General features: G+C 36.7%; 3 protein-coding genes across 4 annotated transcripts in view; 1 reads left to right on the top strand and 2 right to left on the bottom strand.

Moving 5' to 3' along the window:
* Positions 1-124: 124 nt before the first annotated feature.
* On the bottom strand, positions 125-10,060 carry LOC583426 (methyltransferase-like protein 17, mitochondrial). The gene is made up of 12 exons (XM_783333.4): positions 9,872-10,060; positions 8,403-8,568; positions 7,796-7,927; positions 6,611-6,722; positions 6,161-6,242; positions 5,500-5,573; positions 4,889-5,054; positions 4,085-4,261; positions 3,204-3,314; positions 2,056-2,227; positions 1,164-1,278; positions 125-374 (listed from the first exon to the last, which is right to left on the bottom strand). Exons 1-12 carry the CDS (start codon positions 9,974-9,976, stop codon positions 284-286), a joined length of 1,503 nt encoding a protein of 500 aa, XP_788426.3. The 5' UTR covers positions 9,977-10,060; the 3' UTR covers positions 125-283.
* The window catches only part of LOC764382 (diphosphomevalonate decarboxylase), a 20,364-nt gene continuing 4,860 nt past the window's right edge, over positions 10,057-25,560 (top strand). Inside the window, exons 1-9 of one of the 2 annotated variants that reach the window (XM_030975339.1) lie at positions 10,057-10,189; positions 11,501-11,639; positions 12,695-12,741; positions 13,260-13,397; positions 14,088-14,287; positions 14,742-14,909; positions 15,878-16,000; positions 17,285-17,443; positions 17,918-17,964. In XM_030975339.1, the coding sequence (XP_030831199.1) occupies positions 10,129-10,189; positions 11,501-11,639; positions 12,695-12,741; positions 13,260-13,397; positions 14,088-14,287; positions 14,742-14,909; positions 15,878-16,000; positions 17,285-17,443; positions 17,918-17,964 (1,082 nt within the window). In that variant the 5' untranslated portion in view covers positions 10,057-10,128. Of the gene's footprint in view, positions 10,190-11,500; positions 11,640-12,694; positions 12,742-13,259; positions 13,398-14,087; positions 14,288-14,741; positions 14,910-15,877; positions 16,001-17,284; positions 17,444-17,917; positions 18,979-25,560 lie in introns of those variants that run through there. The other variant, XM_030975338.1, reaches the window with a different exon arrangement.
* LOC764252 (enoyl-CoA delta isomerase 2, peroxisomal) lies at positions 19,392-24,253 on the bottom strand. Its single transcript, XM_030975340.1, has 5 exons — positions 24,084-24,253; positions 22,964-23,142; positions 22,069-22,204; positions 21,339-21,493; positions 19,392-20,678 (listed from the first exon to the last, which is right to left on the bottom strand). The coding sequence occupies exons 1-5, from the start codon at positions 24,218-24,220 to the stop codon at positions 20,512-20,514; spliced, it is 774 nt and encodes a 257-aa protein (XP_030831200.1). The 5' UTR covers positions 24,221-24,253; the 3' UTR covers positions 19,392-20,511.

Here is a 25,560-nt window from a genome sequence, read left to right as displayed (position 1 = left end):
TAAGTCCTACTTAAAGTTGATCTTAGTCTTAATGAAACGCCCCCCCCCCCCCTGGTATTAGCCACGGCTCCTCATCATCCAACTCTGCAGCATCGAAAAGAAGATTATTGGCCATACATCACTTATCACTATACTTCATACCAGCTGGCATAGTCAAACTGCTGCATTTGAAGAAAGTTATCAACTGTAGCCAGACCATTCACCTATGTCATGCTAGCAGGCATATTTCCCAACAGTCTGACTCTGTTCCATTGGTTGCTGATTATTAGTCATAGAGTCATATTCAGCCATCTCTATCTGTGTCAGCGATCTCATTCTGTTTAGCTGGTAGCATATCACCCCAGTTGGTATATTTAGCACACCGATACATGTCTCTGATCAAGGTACAGAGATGAGAAAGGAAAAAGAAAAGATTGGTAATACAGGAAATATAAACAACATGCACTCATTGAAAAGAAAACAACCACATGCACAGCTATTCCACCAAATAGCATTTTAACACAAGAAAAATCAGCAATTTGTATGAATAACCCATCATTCTGGTACAAAGTATGAATGACAACCTAGCAAGAATTTCTAGCACAATAGCAAATAACCTTATTTTGTTCACTAAAAAGCATTCCAAATACAACTATATAGTGTTGTTGTCTACAAGGTATAGTGCACCTACTATTTTCCAGCTTAACCTCAATTCTGTCTTTTTCGTATTTGGTGACACTAACAGCCATAACAGGGCATACACAGGTCATATTTCATTAAAGTTGATTGCAAAAAGTCTACATTAACTTTAAAGTGCCATAATGTTAAAGGAGACAACTTAATATATTAGGCAAACAGTGTTTGACAAAATCCATCCTGAAGTATTTACAATAGAAACATTCAAGACAATCTCGCTCTCATATCTAATTGATCTTTTTCTAACAGATAGTTTGGATAATACTTAACATTTATAATAATATGTTATAGAAATATTAAGTTTCCTTATTATATGTACATACCGGTATGTAAAAAAACATTTTGACATGAAGTTATTATTGTTTGTATATTTTGTGTTATACCTTACGTTTATATGTTCTTTGTTATTCTGTTATTATATTTGGAAAAATGCAGAAATACAAATTTAAAAAATCAAATCAAAAATCAAATCTGAACATATTACTGACTTGCTGTGCTTGGCTTTGGTGAACACAGCCTCTCTGAGACTCCCATCATCGCAGCAGAGACGACATATTATATGACGGGACTTCTTGAGCACTGGTTTAACAACTCTGGGCCAACCTGAAACAATAAGGTCAGTAAATCCTTAAGGACTGGTTTGAAGAAACAAAGCGTAAGCCAGTCATGCAACAGCCAGACTGCCTAATGCATCCCATTTTATAATTGATAACATATTTCACAGCTTTGTATTAAAATTGTTGGTAACAAACAATGTCCATTTTTCTTTAACCCAAGATCCCTCTCCTACTATTAAACAAGTAAAATCCAACACAAGATTTATGTCCTGTAAAAGTCCAATCTTACAGCGCACAGCTTGGGCAACACAGCCCAGGGAAATAAGTGCCTTTGTTGTACTTGACTTAATAGACTAGTCTTGACCCAGCCTTGATTTCTTTTTTTAAGTAGAATTCAAACCTTCAGACCCGAAATCACAAAGGAGGTTTGTCGACAATGCGTCATATGACGACAAACCTCCTTTGTGAATTCGGGCCATAGTACATTTTAAATGAAAAAAACAAAGAAAATCAGGTGGTACACGCGTAGGAAGTTAAAACGAACCCCCCCCCCCCCCAAAAAAAAAGACATTTTTGACTTCGCTTTTAAAATAAGCTACACTTAAAACACTCAGAGCTAAACAGATTTCTGAATTTTGAGACTATACTTTTAATTCCATGGGTTAAGAAATTGTTCCCTATACTTCAAGAAACTCATTCAACTAAAATTTGTTACATAAACATCATGCAGAATAGAACTTATTCAAAAATTGTCAAGTCAGTGTGAGTAAATTAGACCTCGAAATGGTACAGTACATGAAGACTTACTGCATGTAAAACTTACTGTGTTTGTTAGTTCTGGAACCCTTCTTGAGCACCATGTATGTGAATCTCTCTGTGCTGACCATAGATGACCTTTTCCCAATAAACTGAGTCAGAGGATGATAGGATTGCTCAAAGTTACAGGGTATACCACTGCCATCCTGTAGTCTAGGGCACGGCTGGTCATGAGGGCACTGTCAGAATTGACAATATTGTTTATGAGATTTAAGAAAAGAAATACTATAATGTTGATATCAAAAAGAGGGCAGCATACAACCTCACTGGAAATAAATTACTCTCTTACACTACACATGTGAACTATCTTTTGTTTGTGACACTTAAATGCTGCTAAAACGATATTGAAACATGGTTGCAGCGGTGGGATCCGAACCCAGGCCATCGGTAGGTACTGATCTGGACATGATATGACTTTTAAGGAAACCTCACCTCAAGAAATAACTTAACTAACTCTGAGAGATCTATAATATTCTTGCCCATTGTATGAGAGAGGCATTAAGCAAGAATATTGTACAGTTTCTGCTAAGAGGCATAACATCATGCCTAGAATATCTTCATTTATATATCTCTTGTACATTTCCATAAGGACTATTGTACTTCAAAGGGCAGGAATACATCTCCTTTTTCAGATTACCTACACTTATTCTTTGCCTTTGGGGTGAGGTTTCCTATAAGAAATTATACATCTTTTGCTGGTAATACATATTTCAGGTTATTTTCAATTCCTATCTAACAATCAAAAATTTGTCCATGTGTTATGGGAAGCATTGATCATTAAACCAGACATTAAACAAAATCATTAAAAAGAATTGTGTTCGTAACATAAAATACAGAGGATCATGCCATGTTTTCTCATTCCTTTGGGAAATGTAAAATTTCTTAATTTAACAAAAGAAACCAAATTTCCCCATTTGACAAAGGAAACACTGATAATTCTTTGAAAAATTTGATCATTTTTTTTCAACGCTAGTATTTTAATTAGATTCATGTAAAATTCATGCACAAATAAAGAACAAAAATCAGACTGTGTTACCTTTTATCTAGATTTTCTCTTTTCCTACCATGCCCTTTCCTTTCAAATGTATAATTTTAATGAAAATAAATGTGGCACATAATATCCCCCACCATCAAAGTAATGCAGTATCAACTTACTGGTGCAAATACATGACCACCTTGTCTGTCAATCTGAGGTTTGAGTCTGTCAGGAAACCTATTCTCCAGTTCTTCTGCATTAGAGCTGTCTTCAGACTGATCCTGGCTCTCCTGATGAATGAAAGAGTAAGAAGAGGACAAAAATAAAAAAAGAAAGAATGGAAGAAGAGAGAGAAATAGACAAGAGAGAGAAAGAGAAGAAGAAATGAAGTAAAAGAAAGAGACAGACAGAAACTACATAATACTTTATAGGTTTACAGATTAAAAATTAAGTATCCAATCAATAACTTTGTCCTTCTTGTACCACATTTCTATAACAGCATCTGTTTAAATCTCAAAATATGATTACTAGTACGGACTACAAGAATATGTCTTTAAATCAGAATGTGAATATTACCACTTGACAGTGTTAATCGTAACTCAGTTCAGACAAGTTGAGTTTCAAGAAAGGTCCACTCAAATCTCTTCTGCTTACAATTTTTTCCTCAAGAATCTAAGTTGAATCCAAATTTATGCGACTTCCTGACTTGAGTAATTTGGCCCTAAGTCAAGTAAACAGACGTCAGATCTGTGAGTCAAGTCAGATCAAAAGCTGCCTCAACTCTGATGGTAGTCTGACCCACTTTCAGCCCAAGGCTTAAAGCCTCACTGCACGACTTGCACCCTCTATATAGCAAACAATGCCTAATCGGTGCCTGTTGGTCCCCCATGATCCCCTTTTTCTTATGTTAATTGAGAGCTGATTTGATGAGATAACCACCTGTCAGTGACCTTGCAGGGTGGTCTAATCCAATCCCTCTGGCCAAACTAGTACAGACGGGCTTTAAGTCACTACAACAATGAACAAACAATATCAAGACATCTTTAAATTCTTGATTTACCATGAGTATAGCATCCCTCGCTTCCATGAGAGCCAGGTAGCTCTCATAGCTGCCGTTCTCTATCAGGACGAGATAGTCATCGGTTAGTCTCCATAGCGACCGTACAGATTTGACCCTGTCTTGGAACGAAGGCAGCTCTAGCAGGGAGTATGCCGACACTGTCATGCTGTATCTTGCCTGAGAAGAAATTTTTTTAAACTGGTTGATATGTGAAATGCATTTTTTTTTTTTTTTTTTTTTTTTTTTTTTACATACGGTTCAGTTTTGATAGATTTAAAATACCATGCAAGCAGATCAGAACAGATCCATATTTTTGAGATTTGCACAAACTTGATATTGATGATAACATCAAATATGGTAATGAAGATTACTTCATAAGACATATAATAAACATTCCTGGTAACAGTTATAACAAATATTCTTGTGTTGATTGTGCATATTTTATCCTTTATATGTCTTAATCAGTTTGCTAGATACCATTGTGATTACCTACAACTTTCATGTTGATGTGATATTTTTTATTTTTTAAATAATTTTCTTGATCATCTTGTTTACCTTTTGGACTTTGGCATTCAACTTAAAAGAGGTACAATAACAAGCTGTAATGGTAAAATGATAACTCATAAAACATTTACAGAATGAAAGCATTGTGAACCTACTTCATTAAGACCTATTCCTCACATTTTTTTCTACAATCAACATCAGTCACACCTATTTCATACGGCAGCCATTAGAGCAACAATTGAAGAGGGTTATTATCAAACAATGCATCTAATCAACACTCCCAGCAAATTCTACCCTTACCCTGAGAGAGACTGGCATGAAGAACCTGAAGTAGACATTGGGAATGAGGAGCTCCTCCTTGCCTGGCTCTACCCGCAGTAATCTCTCTGAGAGTTGATGCATTGCCTTGGCAACCTCGACCATGTAATACTCTTTGACTGCATCACCCCATACACTGTGAGCTGCCCTGGAATAACAGTGGTATATCAATATAAAAATGTAAATCTGGAATAGAATAAATTATAAAAGAACTTATTAGCATTTAAAGATATGAATCAAGCCATAAATATTTATTTAGTAGCCAGAAGAATGTGTAGCAGTATTGGGAGTGGTTTTACAGGTTTCTCTGCTTGCTTTCTGCATCCGGGTGGGGGGGGGGGGGGGGGGGGGGGGGGGGGGGTGAGAGGCCTGAAGCATAATTGCAGGTAGAAAAGCGCATTGACATATTTCTTTTCTAGGTCAATAGTCTTTTCAGGAAGATCTACCTTTGGCATTTCTACTTTGTATTCAGGCTTAGGTTTTTTTTTAAGGTGTTTTTTAGGTGTTAGGTTTTCTTTTTTTTCAACCTGTGGTACCATTCTATTTTATAAGCACAGGTATATAATTACCTAACTTACGCCGCATCAACTTACCAGGTTGTGGTTCCAAGCCCAGATCCAAAATCAAGGATGGTTGAAGGACGGTATTCTGGATCTCCTTGTTTGATCTAACATAAAAAGAAAAGTAACATTAGTTTAATACACTGTGGTGTTCTCCAACCTTAATATCATTCTCATTATCTCATCTGGGTGATAATATGATACTTTGTATTAAGTGCAGTAGGGTATGTTCATGTAGACGCTGGGCTATATAAATGGACCTATTATTATCAAAACAGGTGGAAAATTGCAATCGAAAGGCTAAACTCTCTGCTACTACCCTCTAACTTTGGGAGCCTATCAAGTGCATTATACCTGGGGCAAGGAGTCTTGTAACCCGCATCAGTGTTTCAAGAGCAACCGAGGCCTTGGAAGCAAATGCGGACAGAGGACTGCGATAGTGCATAAAATGATCACGAAATGCCATATTCAGTGAAAGAATGATGGCACAGGACAACGCCAACACAAGCACTTGCATGACTGTCATTCCTACAATTTGTATTACCACTGGTGGTTTTGTTTCTACTTCTTTCTATCAAAATACATACATCAAGTTACACACACATTGAATCCTGTATAAAGGTTAGAATGGGGAAGAAAAAAAGAGGAAACATAGGGATGTAAAGCAATATTATAACTAAAATTTTCTACATACCTCATTTAGAACTCTGTACAATACAGCATAGTTAGGTGGCATCCTTGCAAGCATGTATGCTAAGCTCTTTACATCATCATAACTAGCATTGGGGGAAATGAACAGTAACAATATTAAAGTAAATTAAACTTCATCTAGTTCTAAGTTATGGATATAAAAGCAATATATACCACCCCCCCCCCCCTCCAACCTCACATGAAATATCTTCACAGTTTACAACAGACCTAGATATAGAGATATAGGATACATATTTATAATTGAATATGTCCTCATTACTTAATAAGAGAATAAATGCTAATAACAATATTATTTATTATATATTATTATTTCAAATCACCTATTTTTTTGTTAATGAAGTCGCACTAAGGAATGACACAAAAGTAAAAGTATATATTTTCTTTTTCAACATTCATACTTCTTTGCATTAGTGAACATCTATGTAAAACTTACTTAATTGACTGCCATTTATAGAGGTTCTTTCTCAGGTTTCTCACCACATGTTGCATCTTTCTTTTGCTCTCTGGAGGAAATGACTGGCTGTTGACATCATCAGCTTCAAAGTCTATATATACAAGTAGTATTCAATTCAATTCAATTTATTTTGCCAAGCAATAAAAACATATGTAGGATAAAAAAAGCAGTATACAAAGTATCACACATTTACAATTACTAAAATAGATAATACTAATAATAATAATAGGCATTATTATTGCGCCGTCTATCTAGAAATTCTATTCCGAGGCACACTTATTATTACCCCGGCTCTAGCCTAGGGTTCTAGCATTTCAAGGAATTAATTCCTGCCAGGTACTCATTTACCTCACTTGGGTCGAGTGTGGCAAATGAAGATTAATGCCTTGCCAAAGGACATTAGCGCCATATTGGGGATCGAACTATGACCTTTGAATTTCAAGTCAAGTGCTTAAACCACTCGACTACGACACTTCTAGATAAACACAGAAAACACAGAATCAATTTACAAACATGAATAAAAATTGTTGAAAACACATGGGAAATTGCTTAGGCTGGTAACAGCCAGAAAGGAGTTGGTTCTTATATACAAGTAGTATGGTAGGAGAAACAGAAACAAACATACAGTACTCTTCTAAACATACAGATGGTGGAGGCTCTACGATGAACACCTGTTTCCCACCAAATAATATGAACAAAATCTCATTCACAGCGTTCCCTTTGAAACATGTATGTAACAGTACCAGGTCCACAGGCACAATACTCTGGGAATCACATCAACATTCAGAGAGAGAGAGAGAGAGAGAGAGATAGAGAGACAGACAGACAGACAGAGAGAGGAAGAGAGAGACCATCCCCTCCATAAATGACCATAGATGTATATTACGATGAAGTGGTCCATTCTTAAAATCTCCTTTGTGTCCATACGTGACCAAAGTTAATACTTTGTGTGAATGAGGAAAGCATACTTGTCTATTTTAGGGAAACCAATTAAAGAACTTTAGAAAAGATTAGAAATCTGATGTTTCAAACAGACTACCGGTATGCCTCTCTTATCCATTAACGTGAGTCACTGCCTATTGGTTCCTTACATTATAAATTTGCAAGATATACCATCAAAGTGCTCTGAATTTAAAACATAGTATAACAAGTTCACCGACCAACCTTCTAATCCAATGTCCTCGGAGAAGTGCCTAGCTGCTGCCCTCAATTCAGATTCTTCTACAGGTCTCTTACGACTGCTCAGGTAGTTAGACAGTTTGGTTGCTTCAGGGATAAGGTTACGACCGGTCTGACCTAAAGGAAACAAAGACATGGTTCTAGTTATTCTTTCTTTTTGCTTTTCCTTTACCGTACTTTATATTCAAAATTCATGTTTAAATCAATTTTTGAATTGTTCAGCCCCCCCCCCTCCCCCCATACATTTAAAAGACTTTATTTAATTTTGAAAAATCATGAATATTTAAATAACTTTTGATATATACATGTTAATATCATGAAGATTTATATACTGGCTTGGTACATTTTCATCAAGTTTTATTCATCTGCATTGTCAAAATAAACATATTGGCCATGATATAGATTTCTATAAAACTGCATATCTAACATGCTAGATGCTACTAGAATTTTCATTGTCCATCTGTATAAATGTCTGTCACTTTCAGATTCTTTTTTTATTAGAACCTAGGAATTGTCATTTTAACGAGGTATTCTAGAATCACATCTCTGAAGATCAGTGAGACTGAAGCTATACATATTCATGACTGTGTACCTTCTATGACAGATGCAATATTTTTTGAAAGTTCTTCAGGCAGTTTGATGGCTTTCAGCTGTCGGACTCCAGCATGACGGCGTGGATTTGAAGCCTGGGTATCCAAAGACCAGCTAGTTTTGCCATCTTTGGATTCAGGTCTTTCTTCATGGAGAGTAGACAAGACCTGGGTGAATTTAAAGAACAAAAGACTTAAATGATAATGCTGCTAGTGAGGTTGTGATTAAGCATTATAATTAGGTCAACAACATCAGCAACATCCACTGAACATCAGCAACATGACGAAGTTAGGCTAGGTCCCTAATATAGATTCCAAGAAAAAATAGCTAGATTTATCTATATCTATGAACCTTCCAGGAAGAATATATCGAGAAAAGTAAAAAGTAAGACTGTCTAAGAAGAATTTTGCTCTGCATAAATGATGAATATTGATCAAGGTATTTTCAATTCAGATTAAGGTAAATTTAAAATTCAACATACAAGCCATAAGGTACAGCAAAGACCTAGACCGAAAACTTCAGTCTCTCTAATCGTCAGTTGTTCCACTGAGAATTAAAAATATGTAGTGTAAATAGGAGAACACTACTTATACCTATTTTACATCTGATTTAGAAATCAGAAAATTAGATCTAAATAAAGAAAATCGGGTGAGAAATGTCAGGGAGAAAAGATGTTCCGCTGTGACCTCGATTACCCCCACGGTACGAGATCTCTGGGTTACCGTCTGTATTGGGGAATGTCAACAAATGTCAGTTTTATTAAAGAAATGACCCAAATCAGACGGTTATTTCTGTCTAGCAAAGACCAAACAATCAACATTGTCAATTGGATAAGTGACCAAAACAAACATACAAACACAATCTTCAAGTTCAATTGGATCTAGTCAACAGACAAATCTAGGCATCAAGCCATCATCAATGATCAAGTAGTCGAAAGTCGTTTCACAAAAGATCAATAACATCTTGATGCTGTCGCTCTACTTGTTCGATATGTTTTTCACAAAACCGTCTTTGCCAAGATGAGTGACAACTTCTCCGACATACTTCTCTTGTCATACCTGTCATAACCTGTCATATGTGATCAGAACCCCATCTTCGCAGCGAAAAAATGAAAAATGTAATTTATTTAAAAACTGATGTAGATCTAGATCTAGATTTAGACTAGTCTAGTCTAGACCTAGACTATTTTATTTATCTAGTATTATCTTGAGCTCTCATTTCATTGAACAGTCCTTATTGGTGTTAATATAAGAGCACTACACAAGCATACAAACTGTTCATATAACTTTTAAATGCCTCAACAAGCACTGCACTGACTGAGCAGTGCAGTGCAGTCCCAAGCCAAACGCTGCAGCTGGTTAGGCCCTACACCATTCCCAACTTGTGGGGCCACACATTAAATATCAGATTCTATTTCACTTAATCTCATTGCTTAGGAAAATTACATATTTGGTGTATCGTATGAATTACCCTTTGTAATAACAGTCTCATTTCCTGACGAGACAAGATGTGCTTGAAACAATAATATCTAGGTGCTGTCAACATGGTCACGTTTTTGCACATGGAGGCTGCCATCTTGAATTAATATTCTGATATGAAGGTTTTAATTGGACGAAAGTTATTCTTTGTCCAATAGGAATTGTCGTTTCACCCGATCGTACCATATCTCTAGCCCCGCCTACTACTCGTTTGCTGCAGCTGCATTACAATTTTGCAAAAATACAGACATGGATATCTCAAAGACTGTGACATGTAAAGCCCCAATCAATATCGCTGTAATTAAATATTGTAAGTAAGATATTAATGTTCATGTGTTTCTGTTCTTAGGTTGGCTAATGCTAGGATTACCTTTGGGTGGGTGATCGAAATGAGAATGCGGGCGAGGTCGAGGACAGGTTCGGCGACCCAACCTCAACCTGGCCCGCCGGTTGGGGCACAGATGCCGTCCGTTTTCCGTTCGGCGGCCCACGGCTTATTTATTATTATTTTGGATTTGGAGAAGGAGAGGAGGAGGAGCTGGATGGGTATACCGGGGGAAGAAAGGGGGGGGGGGGGTTGAGGGGGGATATCGAGAAGGAAAAGTAAATCTAGAATGTATTCTGCAAAATTAACAATGTATTTTGATGATTTTGTGACTTTTTGTCAACTATTAATCAGTCCGCAAAGAACTATGCGCATTGTTTGAGCGCTGTACAGTTATAGTTTACACGCTCTCATTGGCCGATTTACTCGAGTGGCTTTGAATTTAAGTGAGAGAGCTAGAGGGCCTACTTAACTTAAGCTTAACTTCAAGTTACGTCCCAAGTAACGTAAGTTCAATGGCAATGTTGATACCTAATATTACGTCAGGTTTTGAGGTTAGGTTTTGACATGTCATGCTTTAATTAAACGGGTGATGCTTTTCACACATAACTGACGCACATGAAATTGCACACACATAAAATACAAAATTCAACAAACATTTCAGAATAAATTCCAGTTTGTACCTTAAACATGACGAAAATGAGGATTGTTCAAACTTTTAAAATAGTTACGAAGACTTAAACTTAAGTGAAATATTTAACCTTTCAAGGATGCTGAAAAATTTTAACAAATAGAGGGTTTGACTGAAATATCATAATATTGGTATCAATTGAAATGGAAAATCGCAAGCTTACTCCTTGCACAAATATCTTATAACACTGAGTGAATGGAAGCCAGCGATAGCCAATAAGAAAGGCCCTTGTCGGCGCCAATTTAGTAAAATGAGACTGCGATTCGCCAAGATTTTTGCTCATGCGCTAAATGTAAGCTAAAGTTCTACGTGCAGTCATGGCTATTCATGAGTTTCACCTTCTTGTTGATTATTATTTGGAGTGACAAAAAAAAAGTGATTTAAAAAAAACACCTCTAATTTATATGCAGCTAACTAATAAATACTTAGGACTAGAGAGAGTCTGAGAGTGAGATTGATGATTTTTTAGAATTAGGAACAAAAATGTAATCAGCCACATTTGTGCACTAAAATGTGTAAATAATGATTAGTGGTTCCTCTGCTTATTAATATTATTTCATTGTACTTTATATACTATTTCTTTTCCTTTTTATCTTGTATTTAAGGGGGCAAACGAGATGAGAAGTTGATACTTCCTGTGAATTCCTCTTTGAGTGCTACCCTTCATATTGATCAACTATGCACCACAACATCTATAGCTGGCAGCAAACACTTCCCGGAAGATAGACTCTGGCTCAATGGGAAGTATGTATAAATTTACAAATAATTGCATTTGAGTTTATAGTAAATGTGGATATAGATTTGAGCAATAGGACTTGGCGAAAATGTCAAACATTTTATTTTATGGAGGAAAATTTTCTTTAATAAGCATTGCATACATGTAGGTGGTTAGTCTAGGGAACAAAATATTTAAAAGTAGTTATTGTGTGGGTCAAGAGAAAATGGAGAAATCATTTTTAAATTCTGACAAAAAAATGCTGTAACGAATTATCAACATAGTCATCAATCATCACACAAGGGGGGAAACAGATCTATAAGATGTACATTGACCCTCTGTTCAAGCGGGATGAAACCATAAGTTGCTTATTTAAGTTACAGCAATATATCAACGCTCAAGAAATGAATTGAAATTTGATACTAAAATACCATGCAGTAGGAAGATGAAGTAACACAATTGGATTACCGGGTAGTCATTTTTTTATTTCCCTTAGTCTATTATGTTAATTGTGGATGCTATAATTGATGTGATTAAATGTTATGACATTCTTGTTGTTAAAAACAATTTCTGTAAATTGTCTGTGTTCAATGGTGAACAATGAATTTTGCTTGATTTATATCAACGCTCAAGAAATGAATTGAAATTTGATACTAAAATACCATGCAGTAGGAAGATGAAGTAACACAATTGGATTACCGGGTAGTCGTTTTTTTATTTCCCTTAGTCTATTATGTTAATTGTGGATGCTATAATTGATGTGATTAAATGTTATGACATTCTTGTTGTTAAAAACAATTTCTGTAAATTGTCTGTGTTCAATGGTGAACAATGAATTTTGCTTGATTTATATCAACGCTCAAGAAATGAATTGAAATTTGATACTAAAATACCATGCAGTAGGAAGATGAAGTAACACAATTGGATTACCGGGTAGTCGTTTTTTTATTTCCCTTAGTCTATTATGTTAATTGTGGATGCTATAATTGATGTGATTAAATGTTATGACATTCTTGTTGTTAAAAACAATTTCTGTAAATTGTCTGTGTTCAATGGTGAACAATGAATTTTGCTTGATTTCCAGGGAAGAATCTTTAGAGAACCCAAGAGTGAAAACCTGCTTGCAAGAGAGTAAGTTTGATGCTTTGACCCATCCTTTAGTAAAGTGATAACCCCTACCCCCCCCCCCCCCCCCAAAAAAAGGGGGGGGGGCGGGGGTAGAAATCAATTACTTTATCAATCCCACAATTTTGAAGCAAGGTTGAAGTTGGAGAATATGTCATGATTTGATTGATATAAATCAACATTTCTTAAAAAGACAATTTTATGATAGACAGTACTCCAGCCATCCTTGATGAAAGATGAAAATCTTTGAAATTGAAGAGTATTACTGTTAAGACTGGCAAATTTAGGTAACAGCAACTATTCAAGACATTTTACTTTGCAAAAAATTGGTATTTTATCTATTTTCCAGTGCTGGTATTATTTGCCAACGATGACAATGCAGTAGTAATTAGTGCTCTATGAAACACTATTTCATTTTTTGGCCAAAGATTATGACCGAGAAAATCACTAACATGATATTCATATTCATTATCATTATATTCCATATGTATATAATTTAGCATATATGTTTGTGTTTTTTCTAGTCAGGAAAAGAGCTCGGAAAAGGAAGATATCAGATGATGAATCTAACCCTGAGGATTGGAAGCTCCATATCTGTTCTGAGAATAACTTTCCTACTGCAGCTGGTCTAGCATCATCTGCAGCTGGGTATGCATGCCTTGGTAAGATACAAGCACTCTTCTTACTCCTCTCTGACCCTCTCTTTGAAAAACATTGTCAAGGTAGCCTTCTTCCGTATCTCATCTTCTTTTTTTTCTTTCTCTCTCTCTTTCTTGTTCTGTCTCTTTCTCATGCACACTATGCCTATTTCACCCCACCTCTTTCCTTCTCATTCCCTCTCTCTTTCAAATTATTTTTCTATGCTGTTCTTCTCACTAATTCCCATCTCTTTCTCTTGTTTTTTTTCTTCTCTCTCTCTCTCTCTCCTCCTCCCTCCCTCCCTCTCTCCCTCTCTCTCACTCTCTCTCTCTCTCTCTCTCTCTCTCTCTCTCTCTCTCTCTCTCTTTCTTGCATTCTTGCTTAATCAACAGGTTAGCTTTTTAGAAAGTATAGGTGATATAGTATGTTCCAGAATCCAGATGACATCTGACTACAAAGTTATCATGCAACATGCTTGGGAATGTCTTACAAATAGAATATTGTACTCCTCCTTTATAAATCTTGAAGAATCAGTAGATCATTTGTGTTTCATTATATGATATAACTCTCTGTATCATTGTTTATTTCCTGGATTAATGTTAAATAATTACCTTTTTGTATTCAGTAGTTCACAATTGTAATGCTTTATCCCTTATATGCTAAACTTTACATACCGGTAAGTAATGGACTACTTCTCTCTGAACCTTTTACAGTTGCCACCCTAGCACAAGTGTATGGTGTCCAGGGGAATGTTTCTGACATAGCACGTCAGGGCTCGGGCAGCGCCTGCAGGAGTATGTATGGAGGCTTTGTGGAGTGGCTGGATGGGGAGTCTAGCTGTGGTAGTGATAGTATAGCCCAACAAGTGGTAGACGAGAACTACTGGTCAGAGATGAGGATTCTTATACTGGTAGTAAGTATTGCTGTTTTAATTCACATCATCATGGTTAGAAACGTGAGGGGGTTTTGGATTGGGTGTGAGTGTGGATCAGGGAGGGGTCGGGTCGCTGGTGGGGGGGGGGTTGGTAGTGAAAGTATAACCCAACAGGTGATAGACAAGAACTACTTTTTTGGTAGTGAATATGAATATATTGGTCACTTCTCAATATCACCACACTCACTTGGTAGTTTTAAAATCTTAAGTATAATTGTTATATCTCCAGTAAAGGGAATCATTTTATGACCTCACAGTCACATTATCATTAATTTTAGAAGTAGATAACTGTCCTCGTTTATCTATCATAAGTTCTTAAACAATTTGTTGTTCTCTCAGTTGTATTGAATATTTTTACAATCTGCAACATTGATGAAAGCAAATCTTAATGATCAAAGTATTAACAAAAATAATGTTTTGTTTCCTGTTGTAGGTTAGCGATCAGAAGAAACACACGAGTAGCACTGCTGGTATGCAGACCACTGTAAAGACAAGTGAACTCCTTCAGCACAGGGTGACATTAATACCAGGGTACATGGAGACCATGCGGAAAGCTATCAAGGACAGGGATTACAGGACATTCGCTGAACTTACTATGAAGGTAACGTTATCCCTCCAAATTCAGGCAAATATATATGATGTAAACAATACAGAATTACATGAAATTCAGATATATCCATTGTAGCCATTTTTCGCAGATGTTGAATGGTTGTAACATCAGTTGTAACATCGGCTACATAAAAAGATATTGCACATTGTCTGTTTTTCAATTATGTTAAAACTTTGTAAATCTTATGTGCTTTTATGGATGTGTTTATCATATTAGTTATATTTAGAGATAGCTTGGAAAGAATTCTTCTCTTACATGCATTTGCCAAAAAGCATAATTGACAACCATGTATTTCCATATTTTTATGCTGTCACATATACATTGCAGCATTTTACTGCTGTAGACAACTGCACCACCACCTCTTGTCTCCCACTGCCTTCCTTACTTAGTATATATATTTTTGTAATGTGTTGCAATTTGCATATTAAACCACCAGGTTCATAGTTCATTCAGGCCATCTAATCTCTGTTATTATATCTCTGCTCAACGAAAGAACCGATCTGTTGTTGCAAATCAGACATTGATCCCATCGATCTGACACTGTAAAATTAACCAACTGAAGAATTGACCAACGATCAACCTCTCCTCTTATCATGACAAATGATGATGAAATCAGGATAGGGTTCAAATTTTCTACAGTACCGGTACCTCCCATTAGGCCTATAAAAAAAAGATGTTGTATTGCCCTTTAGGTGCCAAAACATGGGTCGGTCGGTCAGAAATCTTTTCTTCTTCTTTTTTTATTTTACTTTTTAACTCTCTCTTTTGGCTGTTATTTCTCAGTTTTGAATGCTTTAATACATATTTTGTTTCTAAAAAACGGTTAAAAAAAAACCTTTTCATAAAGCCGACCGTCGATTTCAAATTTTTTGGGTCGGTCGCAAAGGGCAATACAACGTCTTTTTTTTTTAAAGGCCTTATCAAGTGCACACAATATGACCTTTGACCTTCTATTACAGGACAGTAACCAGATGCATGCTGTGTGCCTAGACACCTACCCGCCTATATCCTACATGAATGACACTTCAAGGTCGATCGTACAGATGGTTCATGATTACAACTCATTCCATGGAGAAACTAAGGTATGATGCTTTTTCCTACATTAAAGATGAAGTTGAGTTCTGGTCATGCGATTGCATTGTGAAAGAAACGGTGTGGAACCGACCAGAAATGGTTGATCATCTAGCATATAAGAATTTGTGTGTATTGCAAGGTTCTGGAATCATCAAAATGATAAGAAATGTGGCCAAGTCTTGGTAAAGTTACAAACACTTGCACAGAAAGGTGTATATGGGACTACACGAACACGTGGCGTAAAAAGCCGGCCCCCCGACTTTTACGATGTTACATGCATATTTAGAATATGAAGGCATTTGAAGAGCCATGCTTTTCAGGGAACATGTCTTAACTGATGTTCTTCCACACTTGCATAATAAGAATGAGTAATGCTCACAAATTATTTTTCACCTCTTCCCAGAACTCAACCTTCTCTTTAACCTCTTGACTGCTGAATTCTCTCATTGCCATAGACTTATAACAGGAGCCACCCAGTTCCCATTGGCAATGGGTTAAGAGATGAAGTAGTCAGAGGTTTAGGAAATAATTTCATCAAGTTTCGGCATGCAATTTACAGGTGTATGTGAGATTATAGAGCAACTGTTCTGCTTTCACGCAAATGTTGTTGCTTTTTCAGTAATGTTTAATAATCACAGTGGGTTCTTTATAACACTCAAGACTGTCAGATTCGACACTCGTGGCGCTCCACACTTTTACAAAGTTTATAGGCACTATCTTGCTGGATAAAACAATTTTTTGTCTTTGCTCATTCAAATAGTAGTAAGCTCATAGCAGTGGAACTACTCTCTGCTAGATGCTAACTAAATCTTAATGCATTGTACATTACCAAACATCACACACTCAGAGCCAGAAAGGTGTTAACTCTGTGTTAATGGATACGATTTACACCCTTCTGGCTCTCAGTAGATGATATCTGACATGCACCAACACATTTCGTCGCCCGGCTGGCAGAAGGGCGTTAGCGCGCGAGCGACTAGAAACTAATTTTCGAATTATTCACATTTAAAGATTTGTTTTATATTTAAACTGATTTCCATTCCGAAAATGGTTTTTAAACTTAAAAGACTAATAGAAATGTTATAACAGAACACGGCCACAATATTTTTGGGGAAATAAGTCAGTTTTATAAAAGTTTGAGGTGATTTAGTGCTAATGCCCTTCTGCTTAGCGCTTCATTTGCACCTGAAATTCGAGCTAACGCCCTTCTGCCAGCCAGGCGAGGATTTGTGTTCTGTCTACCAAATTGTATTGCCCTTATGACATTGACGTTTTAACTTGCGTGTCTGTAGGCATGCTACACCTTTGATGCGGGTCCCAATGCTGTATTGTACGTCCTGGAGGAGAATGTGAGTGAGGTGCTCTCTCTCATCCATCATAGCTTCCCTCCTTCTCAAGATAACAAGGAATACATCAGAGGACTGGATAGTCGTATTCATGATATACCACAGGTTAGTACTACTAAATGATATTCATATAATATTGGATAGCTTTGAGTGTGATTCAAAAATATATTGCTCGAGTTGTCCGGGGGGTAGTCGTCCTAGTGGGTAGTTGCTCTAGGGGGTAGTGGGGGGGGGGGGGGGGGTAGTTGTCCGGGGGAGAGTTGTCTCGGGGGTAGTCTTCCTAGAGGGTGGTTGCCCTACGGGGTAGTTGTGCTAGGGGGTTGTCGTCCTAGGGGATCGTTGACTGGGGGTGGTTTTCCGGGGGGTGGATGTCCTGGGGGTAGGTGTCTGGATACGAGCCATAAGATGTCTCCCGCAACCTTCATCTAAAGTTGTTATCACCAAAATGCACCCCATGCAGATGGTACCGTGCATATATCAAACAAATTATGCACGGTCACATGATTCATTTTGACGCTTCTCATTTGCTACATTCTTGAACCCATTTTGTAATAATTATCCAAATTGTTTCCTGCACAGGGTCTCCAGTGTGCCATGAAGCGAGACCCAAATCCTGGAGCTCTGAAATACATCATTCACTCCAAGGTAGGACCTGGGCCACAGGTAGTGACAGACCAGGAACTGAGTCTTCTGGACCAAAATGGAATGCCAAAGAAGCTTGCTAGTTGATGTCTGAGCTGGCACTAGATCCATCAAAACAGTATTTAGTCTTCAAAGTATGATAATTTTAGAAGAACTTTAAAATCTTCGTGAATTTCGGGAAATCTGTTCAGTCCATTAAATGAATATGATATATCACTGTGTATAACTGATGTATTCCAATGCTTTTTATTAGAGATATGTTGATATCAGCATACTCTTGATGTTGCACGAATATTTACACAAGTAAAATCTTGTCATTTGTACTGTATATGCTGATCAGAGTCATAAATTTGATATTGTACAGTTATATTTTTTCCACTTTGATAAACTGGATATTTCAACTGTACTTTGGTCATCTACTCCAGAAATAGATCTTGCAGCTAAAGGAATGATTGATTATTTTTCTCATTGTCTTTAGAAGTCTCAATGTTCAAATCTATGAATTCTTCAAACAAACTAGTCTTTTGATTTGTTACATGCTTCCATGTAAAGTTGAATGTAGTGTACCCTTCTTAAAACCAAATTTATACTGAACCTCTCCTTTCAACAGAGTGTTTGTTCCAAATGTAACAGACTTTCATCTACTCAAATGTTTGGCTTCTTGAAATTCACCTTAGCCATCTTTACAATGGCTCAGAAAAATGTGACACGCTTAGTTTTGAAAAAATTGGTTTGAAAATTCTAAGAGATTTAAGTCACTCCCTGTTTTGATACTGTATACTGTAAGATGTAAATGATATAATTTCTTTATTAAATCACTGGCAAACAATTTTGTTCCATCATTGGTGTTATACCGGGTAGTGTAACTAAAGTGAGGTCTTTAAAGGTCAATTAAATCATATAAACAACATGAATTATAACAGGGTATGATATAGAATCATGAAATCTTTAAAACAGTGAATATGTAAACTGTAAATAAACAAGGCATATGATGCATATTTCACTCTGTATGTGTCTTTCATTTCTGCTTTATTACTTGATGTATTTTTAAAATCCAATCAAAGCCTCTCACAAAGTAAGTACAAGATGTTATTGTAGGATTTTAACAGAAAAATTAAATATATTCAAAAGTCACATTTATCAAAATTTACAGAGCTGTGCAATTTGAACATGTTAATTATAATAAAAAATTGTTTACATTATGTACAGTTCACAGTTCATTTTGTACACACGGCAGGATATCATTTGAATTACATACAATATATATAATATGCCAGTTTCCAGCATTACAAGGCACTTTATTGCAATTAACAACCAAAATTACAATGATTCCTCAAACAGATTGTTATCTAGGAGAAGCTCTCTCTCTCTCTCTCTCTCTCTCTCTCTCTCTCTCTCTCTCTCTCTCTCGAGGGTTATAAAAGTACAGACAAAATAAACACTCCAGTATGACTCCACCCTGATTGCTGAATAAACTTTGGGTCACCTTTGCAGGCAATTAATGCATAGAGTTGATAAAAAAGTCAAAAGAGCAAAATAAGTTCACTTCATTTGCATTTTCTAAATACATCTGCAAGGGTATAACTTACAGTCTAACTTGGTAAAAGTTGAAATTCCTGTAATTTTGAGAAATAGCATGTTGAATCAAATAATCTCTCGTTACTGATGTAAAAGACCAACATGGTCAAAATTTCAATACTTCGACATGATTTTCCATACACATTAAACCGTTTTCTTAAGATGAGTAAAATACATAGCAAAGGTTACTCAGAATACTTGTATATAAAATCCCTTGTACTTTAGATACACCCATAACGAAGAATAGTACATAAGTCATGAGAAGAGACTACCACAAAAAATAGTACCAAAAGTAGCTAGTAATCAATGAACGAATATATAATGCATTCCCTGGTTCTTATCCAGTTCTAGCCGATCATGCCTTCTATAATCATCCTCCACTAAACAAATGATGAAGTACCCTTTATATGGCGGTGGAGCATTCTGTCCAAATGTTATACAGACGGAGCTTGCTCTTGGTATTAAAATGAGCACTAGAATATTGAGTATTATAGGAAATATGCTATAGTATGCCAATACCCTGCCCATAAGATGCCCATACCAGTCCATTTTACTCTACAAAATGGGAATACTCTGAGGTAGTCTGAGGTTACAAACGAAACTCCTTTAATCTCTCCTTCTAAAGCACATGCTTCACATGAAACCTCTACATTTAAATTTTCAGAAACAATAATACAAAATTTAAGTAGTACATTTTCCCCACATCAATATTTGTTTTAAAAATCAATGTGCTTGTGCAAGGGATGATTGCACTAATTCATCTGCTTTTGGGTGTCCTTGATAACGTAAGAATCTTGTATCTTGGAAATTATACAATTTAACCTTTATCATCATAATCACCACCATCAGGTATTGGAATGTCTTTCTTGAACACTTCTTAAGAATAAAGTCATATAATTACTATCAAAAATACGAGTCAATTTAAAATGATTTGGCACCTGTTTTGAATGATTTTACATTTTAGATGCGAGGAATTGAGCCCCTCGTATGAATCCTTCGATCCTATCATTCTTGTCTTTCTCCGTCATACTCTGAAGCTGTGCATCTCTTTTAGCCCTAATAGGGACACCATATAGCTTGTCCTTTGCGGCCGACACACAACCTCTGTCCAGTATCTCACCTACAGAATACATGAGACAACATGTTATTTATAGAGAACATCTGCAATCTCATCACTTTTACTAACTGCTATATTCTAATTTACATTTCAAATAACTTGCTACTTAACAATCTTGTTGGGTTTTATTTCAATGATTATTCTTATTTGAGAAAAAAATTGTTAAAGTGAGCAAAGAGTACGTAATCAATTAGACTAAAGCACCTTTGTTTCAATCATAAGTGAAGGCAGAAGCTAATGTAAATAATGGCCATGCACTAAGTTAAGTGATGTATCAATTTAAAAATTCTATGTTTGGTGTTAAATTGAGAACTGCATGATATAAATTCAAATGTAGGCCTACTTTCTCAAAGAAACACACCCTAACTTCTCACTAGAATTACCACTAAACATGGTAGTGTCCTGGATAGGTACTTTTCGATTTGCGTGGACGTGTGACTTCCTTTTAAGGCACTGGCAGAGTCACATGTGACATCCTTTTAAGGCACTGGCAGTGACTAAAAGGATGTCACACGTTGCAGTCCCCGTTCTCATCGTGCAAATTGAAAATTCCCTACTACTAATACTGTTGGCAGTCCGGTTGTTTATGTTGTAACCGCATGATAAGGCACTACCGCTATATAAGAAGTAGTTGTTGTTGTTGTTATCCATATCTGTTCTTACCTGCTATCTCGTTACCATAGCGAATAGCTGCCTCCATGACTTGATTCTCATCCACTGCCTCATCTATTATGTCTGCTCTCAAAGCTTCTTCAGCTGTGTACCGTTTGCTGAATATAGCTGCATCCCGCAAAGTCTGTACTCTGTGTAACTTTAGTCTGATAAAAATGAATAAAATAATGAATACAAAATAAATATATTTTATGCATAGCTTAAATTAATCACTTTCTGCAAACAAGAAAGTACATAAAGAAAACTAAATAAATGAAGGAGAGAGAGGGCAAGTAGAAGAATAGAGAGAAAGAGAGAAAGCGTGCGGTGGAGACTGGAGAGAAAAGAGAGGCCAAGATATAGAAAGGGAGAGATAGAGAGAGAGAGAGAGAGAGAGATGAGTAGATAGGAGAGAGACAGGGCATGTAGAAAGACAGACAGACAGACAGACAGAGAGAGAGAATAACAGAAATCACTAAGCAAAAGAAAGTATATATCTTTACAGGTACATTATAAAAACACTAATACATTATCATGAAGAATATCAAATGCAAGAAGAGTAATTCATTTTTGTTCTAAACTGCACACAATCTCTCTCGTTTTCTTAATATTATCGATAATATAATCCTCCACAATATAGTAGGTCCAAAGGTTATGAGCTTGATGCATTCTATTACATTTATTATCAGAATGTCTCACATCATCTGAGCAGTGAACATGATGATAGAAGATGAATGCTTACCTGATCAATTCCAGGGTGATAGGAGAAAACGTCAGCTTAATTTTGGTCTCCGGAAGACAGAACCAGCCACGCCCTTTCCTCATCACCCTGTAATCACAAGCCAATGCAAGGATGGCACCCATTCCAAAGGCATGACCTGCAGAATGAAAACCAACAAAGAGATATTGCACATGGCAGGGCGTAAGCATATTGCACTAGTAGGATTAGTTAAGGAGAGAAAAATCAAATACTTTGGTCATGTTAAAAGGCACCAAAGCCTCTTAAAGGATGTATTGGAAGGAAGAGTGGAAGAAGTAGACTGAGAGGGAGACCCAGAATCAACTGGGAAGAGAATGTCAAGAACTGGAGTGGACTAAAACTGCAAGAGTGCACCATAATGGCAGAAGATAGAGTGAAATGGAGAGATGTTGCACTCAACCTCCGAACTGGGAGAAGATACTTAGATAGATAGATAGACCTGCAGAAACACATAGCAAGGCTGGGGTTCTCATTTCTATAAGCAAACTTTTCTCTCGTTGATCATATTCAATAAAACATTCCACACTTCATAATAAGCTCAGAAATTTTCATACAAACAAATGGTTGGATGTTGCTAATTTGATGAGAACAAGTGATTCATTCTGCCTGTTGGACAACCCATTTTTGTGATGAAATATGAATTTGATCAGAAGAATTTTATAATGAAAAATCGTTGTTGCCAATCCAAAGAGAATAATCTTCTGCATAAAATGATAAAAGAATATAAATTCATTCAGCAATATATCAAAAGGAAATAAAGAGAAAAAAAGAAAGGAAAAAAGATCTGAAATGTGCCCATTTCAAATATGAAATGTGATTCATTCAATATATTAAGGCATATTTTGCTTAAAAATAAATATAATAGAGAACATTTTACCATTCATAGCTGCAATGGTTGGCATGGGAAATAATGCAACCCTGTCTATGATGGCATCGTTTTCAAAGAGAAATCTTTTATTTGTTTCCTTGGTTTGTCGAGCAATCCACGGTAGGTCCAGTCCATAGCTAAAGAACTTTTCTTGACCAGTGAAGATCACACATCGGATGTCTTCATTTCTAGGATAAAATCATTCAAATTATCTATCAGATTGATCGATTTATATCAATGCATAGTAGTGGTTTTTGTGGGAAATTTGACACCATTCTGTGTTTACTCAATTACAGGTGTTATCAATCACCAGGTTTAGCCTTCAGTTCTATGACCAACATTTCTCATGTATAATGCTCTGCAATTACCCGGTAATTCCACCAATCGCCCCTTATACATTATATATATGGAAAAGTCATTGTCTTATATTTCTTCATGCACCCAAAGACTCTCTAGATCTGTCCTGATATTAGACTGAAGTTGCAAAATTACCCGCTATTTTAACTAGCCCGATCTCAAATTTGCCAGCTAATTTGTGTCTTCATCAGCACACAGTCGCCCACAGTTGAATGGACAAATATTATATTTATCTTATATACTCGTTAAGGCATTAAAATCTTATAGGAACAGTTTGTATAGGTACTTGTATAATGCTTTTATATTGCACAAATAAGAACTGATAGTGCAATGATGTTTTCGCTGCCCATATAGACTTACTTAAAGTTAATTTGAGAGCGTGCTCTAAAAATATATATGACATGTTTGGATACATGCCCAGGTCTCTTGTCGTGGAAGTTAATTGTCATGAAAGTTCTCGCTCATCTTGCCTTTTGGCAATTAGTTTTGTGAAACAATTATCAAATAAGTTGAGCGACATGCAGTCGCGAGATGTCGTTTATCGTGTCATTATGACAATTTTGAGAAACAACCCCATGATAGATATATCATACATCATGATCAAGAGTCCCCCCCCCCCCCCCCCCCCCCGCCTTTCCCCCTGGCCCTGCATCACCAGCATAGCTGCATGTGCATGCCCGCGGCCCGGCCCCCTCTATTAAGCCTTAATTAAGGCCTCTTCGTGCACGCTCTTTTGAAACAGATCTAGATCACCTAGAATTATCTTGTTTACCTTTCTACTTCGTCTAGCGCTTTCCCAAATTCATTCAAAAATGGCATGTTCCATTTATTGTCTCCATTTATCATCCTGATGAGTGCAATACCATCTTGAACGACCTCCAACCTCACAGCCCTGAGTGCAGCAGCCATGATGACCCAGATTTATGTCACGCCCACTAAATTTATAAACATAACATTGCGCAATGTCTAAACTCGTGTTTGCGTTGACTGAACGAGAATTTAGGAAATTTAACTTTATGCTAGTTTAACTGCAGAAAGCAAGATTCACTGTAGGGTGGAATGGTTCCTGTCACTGCTCATATAGTAGTAAGTTAAATTCTTTTTTATTTAGATCCTCATTATCAAGTCTTTCACCCGAAATGCCAATCTTTGCGGTCTCCGGCCATCGTCGTTAACCCATGTTTTTGCTCTGGTCCCATTCATTAGAATCGATGTGTTCCAAATTATGTTGATACAAATATGGGTAGGCTATGGTTATATATATCCTATTCATGGGTGTCGATCCGTAACTGATACCTATTCATCAGGGGGGGATGATCTATTCATTCATCCCCCCCTGATGAATAGGTATTACGTAAGTATCGACACCCATGATCCTATTACTATGGATAAGCTTGTGCCTTGTGGATAGGTAATAGATTTTATTTTGCTGAGTTATTAGTTTAATACCGCTGAATCATTTAATGGATATAGATCTATTGTTGCACTTTTAAAGTAGAATTTCTAGTCTGGAATAATCTATAGAAAGCTTGTTCTTTTGTTTCGGGCTGAAATCTGTTTGTGCAAAAAACAACTTTAATTTGCGGCCAAATAAAAAAAAATGTGTTTCTCGTCCAGACGTCGAAAAAGAAGGAGATGAAGAGGAGAGGAGGAGGAGGAGGAGAAGGAGAAGAAGAAAAAGAAGAAGAAGAAGGAGAAGAAGGAGGAGGAGGAGGGTGAGGAGGAGAAGAAGAAGAAGAAGAAGAAGAAAAAAAAAAAGAAGATGAAGACGAAGAAGGAGGAGGAGGAGGAGGGGAGGAGGAGGAGAAGAAGAAGAAGAAGAAGAAGAAAAGAAGGAGGAGGAGGAGGGTGAGGAGGAGGAGGAAGAGGAGAAGAAGAAAAAGATGAAGGAGGAGGAGGGTGAGGAGGAGGAGGAGAAGAAGAAGAAGAAGAAGAAGAAGAAGAAGAAGAAGGAGGAGGAGGAGGGTGAGGAGGATGAGGAAGAGGAGAAGAAGAAGAAGAAGATGAAGAAGAAGAAGGAGGAGGAGGGGAGGAGGAGAAGGAGAAGAAGAAGTACATGAAGCTGAAGACAAAGAAGAAAGAGGAGAAGGAGAAGAAGAAGAAGAAGGAGAAGGAGGAGAAGAAGAAGAAGAAGAAGAAGAAGAAGAAGGAGGAGGGGAGGAGGAGAGAAGGAGAAGGAGAAGAAGAAGTACATGAAGCTGAAGAAGGAGGAGGAGGAGAAGAAGAAGAAAAAGAAGAAGAAGAAGAAG

The sequence above is a fragment of the Strongylocentrotus purpuratus genome, unplaced genomic scaffold (assembly GCF_000002235.5).
Source record: "Strongylocentrotus purpuratus isolate Spur 01 unplaced genomic scaffold, Spur_5.0 spur5_scaffold_8, whole genome shotgun sequence".
In the NCBI taxonomy this organism is placed as follows: Eukaryota; Metazoa; Echinodermata; class Echinoidea; order Camarodonta; family Strongylocentrotidae; genus Strongylocentrotus; species Strongylocentrotus purpuratus.
Note: the sequence above shows the minus strand (reverse complement) of the source record. Positions and strands in the feature narration are given on the sequence as shown.

Excerpts from the sequence above, each read along its gene's own strand:
- LOC583426 (XM_783333.4), bottom strand. The coding sequence starts at position 9,976 with ATGGCAGCCTCCATGTGCAAAAACGTGACCATGTTGACAGCACCTAGA. Across the intron at positions 6,723-7,795 it reads CGAGGACATTGGATTAGAAG|ACTTTGAAGCTGATGATGTC; the intron begins GTTGGTCGGTGA and ends TTGTATATATAG. Across the intron at positions 2,228-3,203 it reads GTGGTCATGTATTTGCACCA|TGCCCTCATGACCAGCCGTG; the intron begins GTAAGTTGATAC and ends CAATTCTGACAG.
- LOC764252 (XM_030975340.1), bottom strand. The coding sequence starts at position 24,220 with ATGGCTGCTGCACTCAGGGCTGTGAGGTTGGAGGTCGTTCAAGATGGT. Across the intron at positions 22,205-22,963 it reads AACCATTGCAGCTATGAATG|GTCATGCCTTTGGAATGGGT; the intron begins GTAAAATGTTCT and ends TTCATTCTGCAG. Across the intron at positions 21,494-22,068 it reads ATCACCCTGGAATTGATCAG|ACTAAAGTTACACAGAGTAC; the intron begins GTAAGCATTCAT and ends CATTTTTATCAG.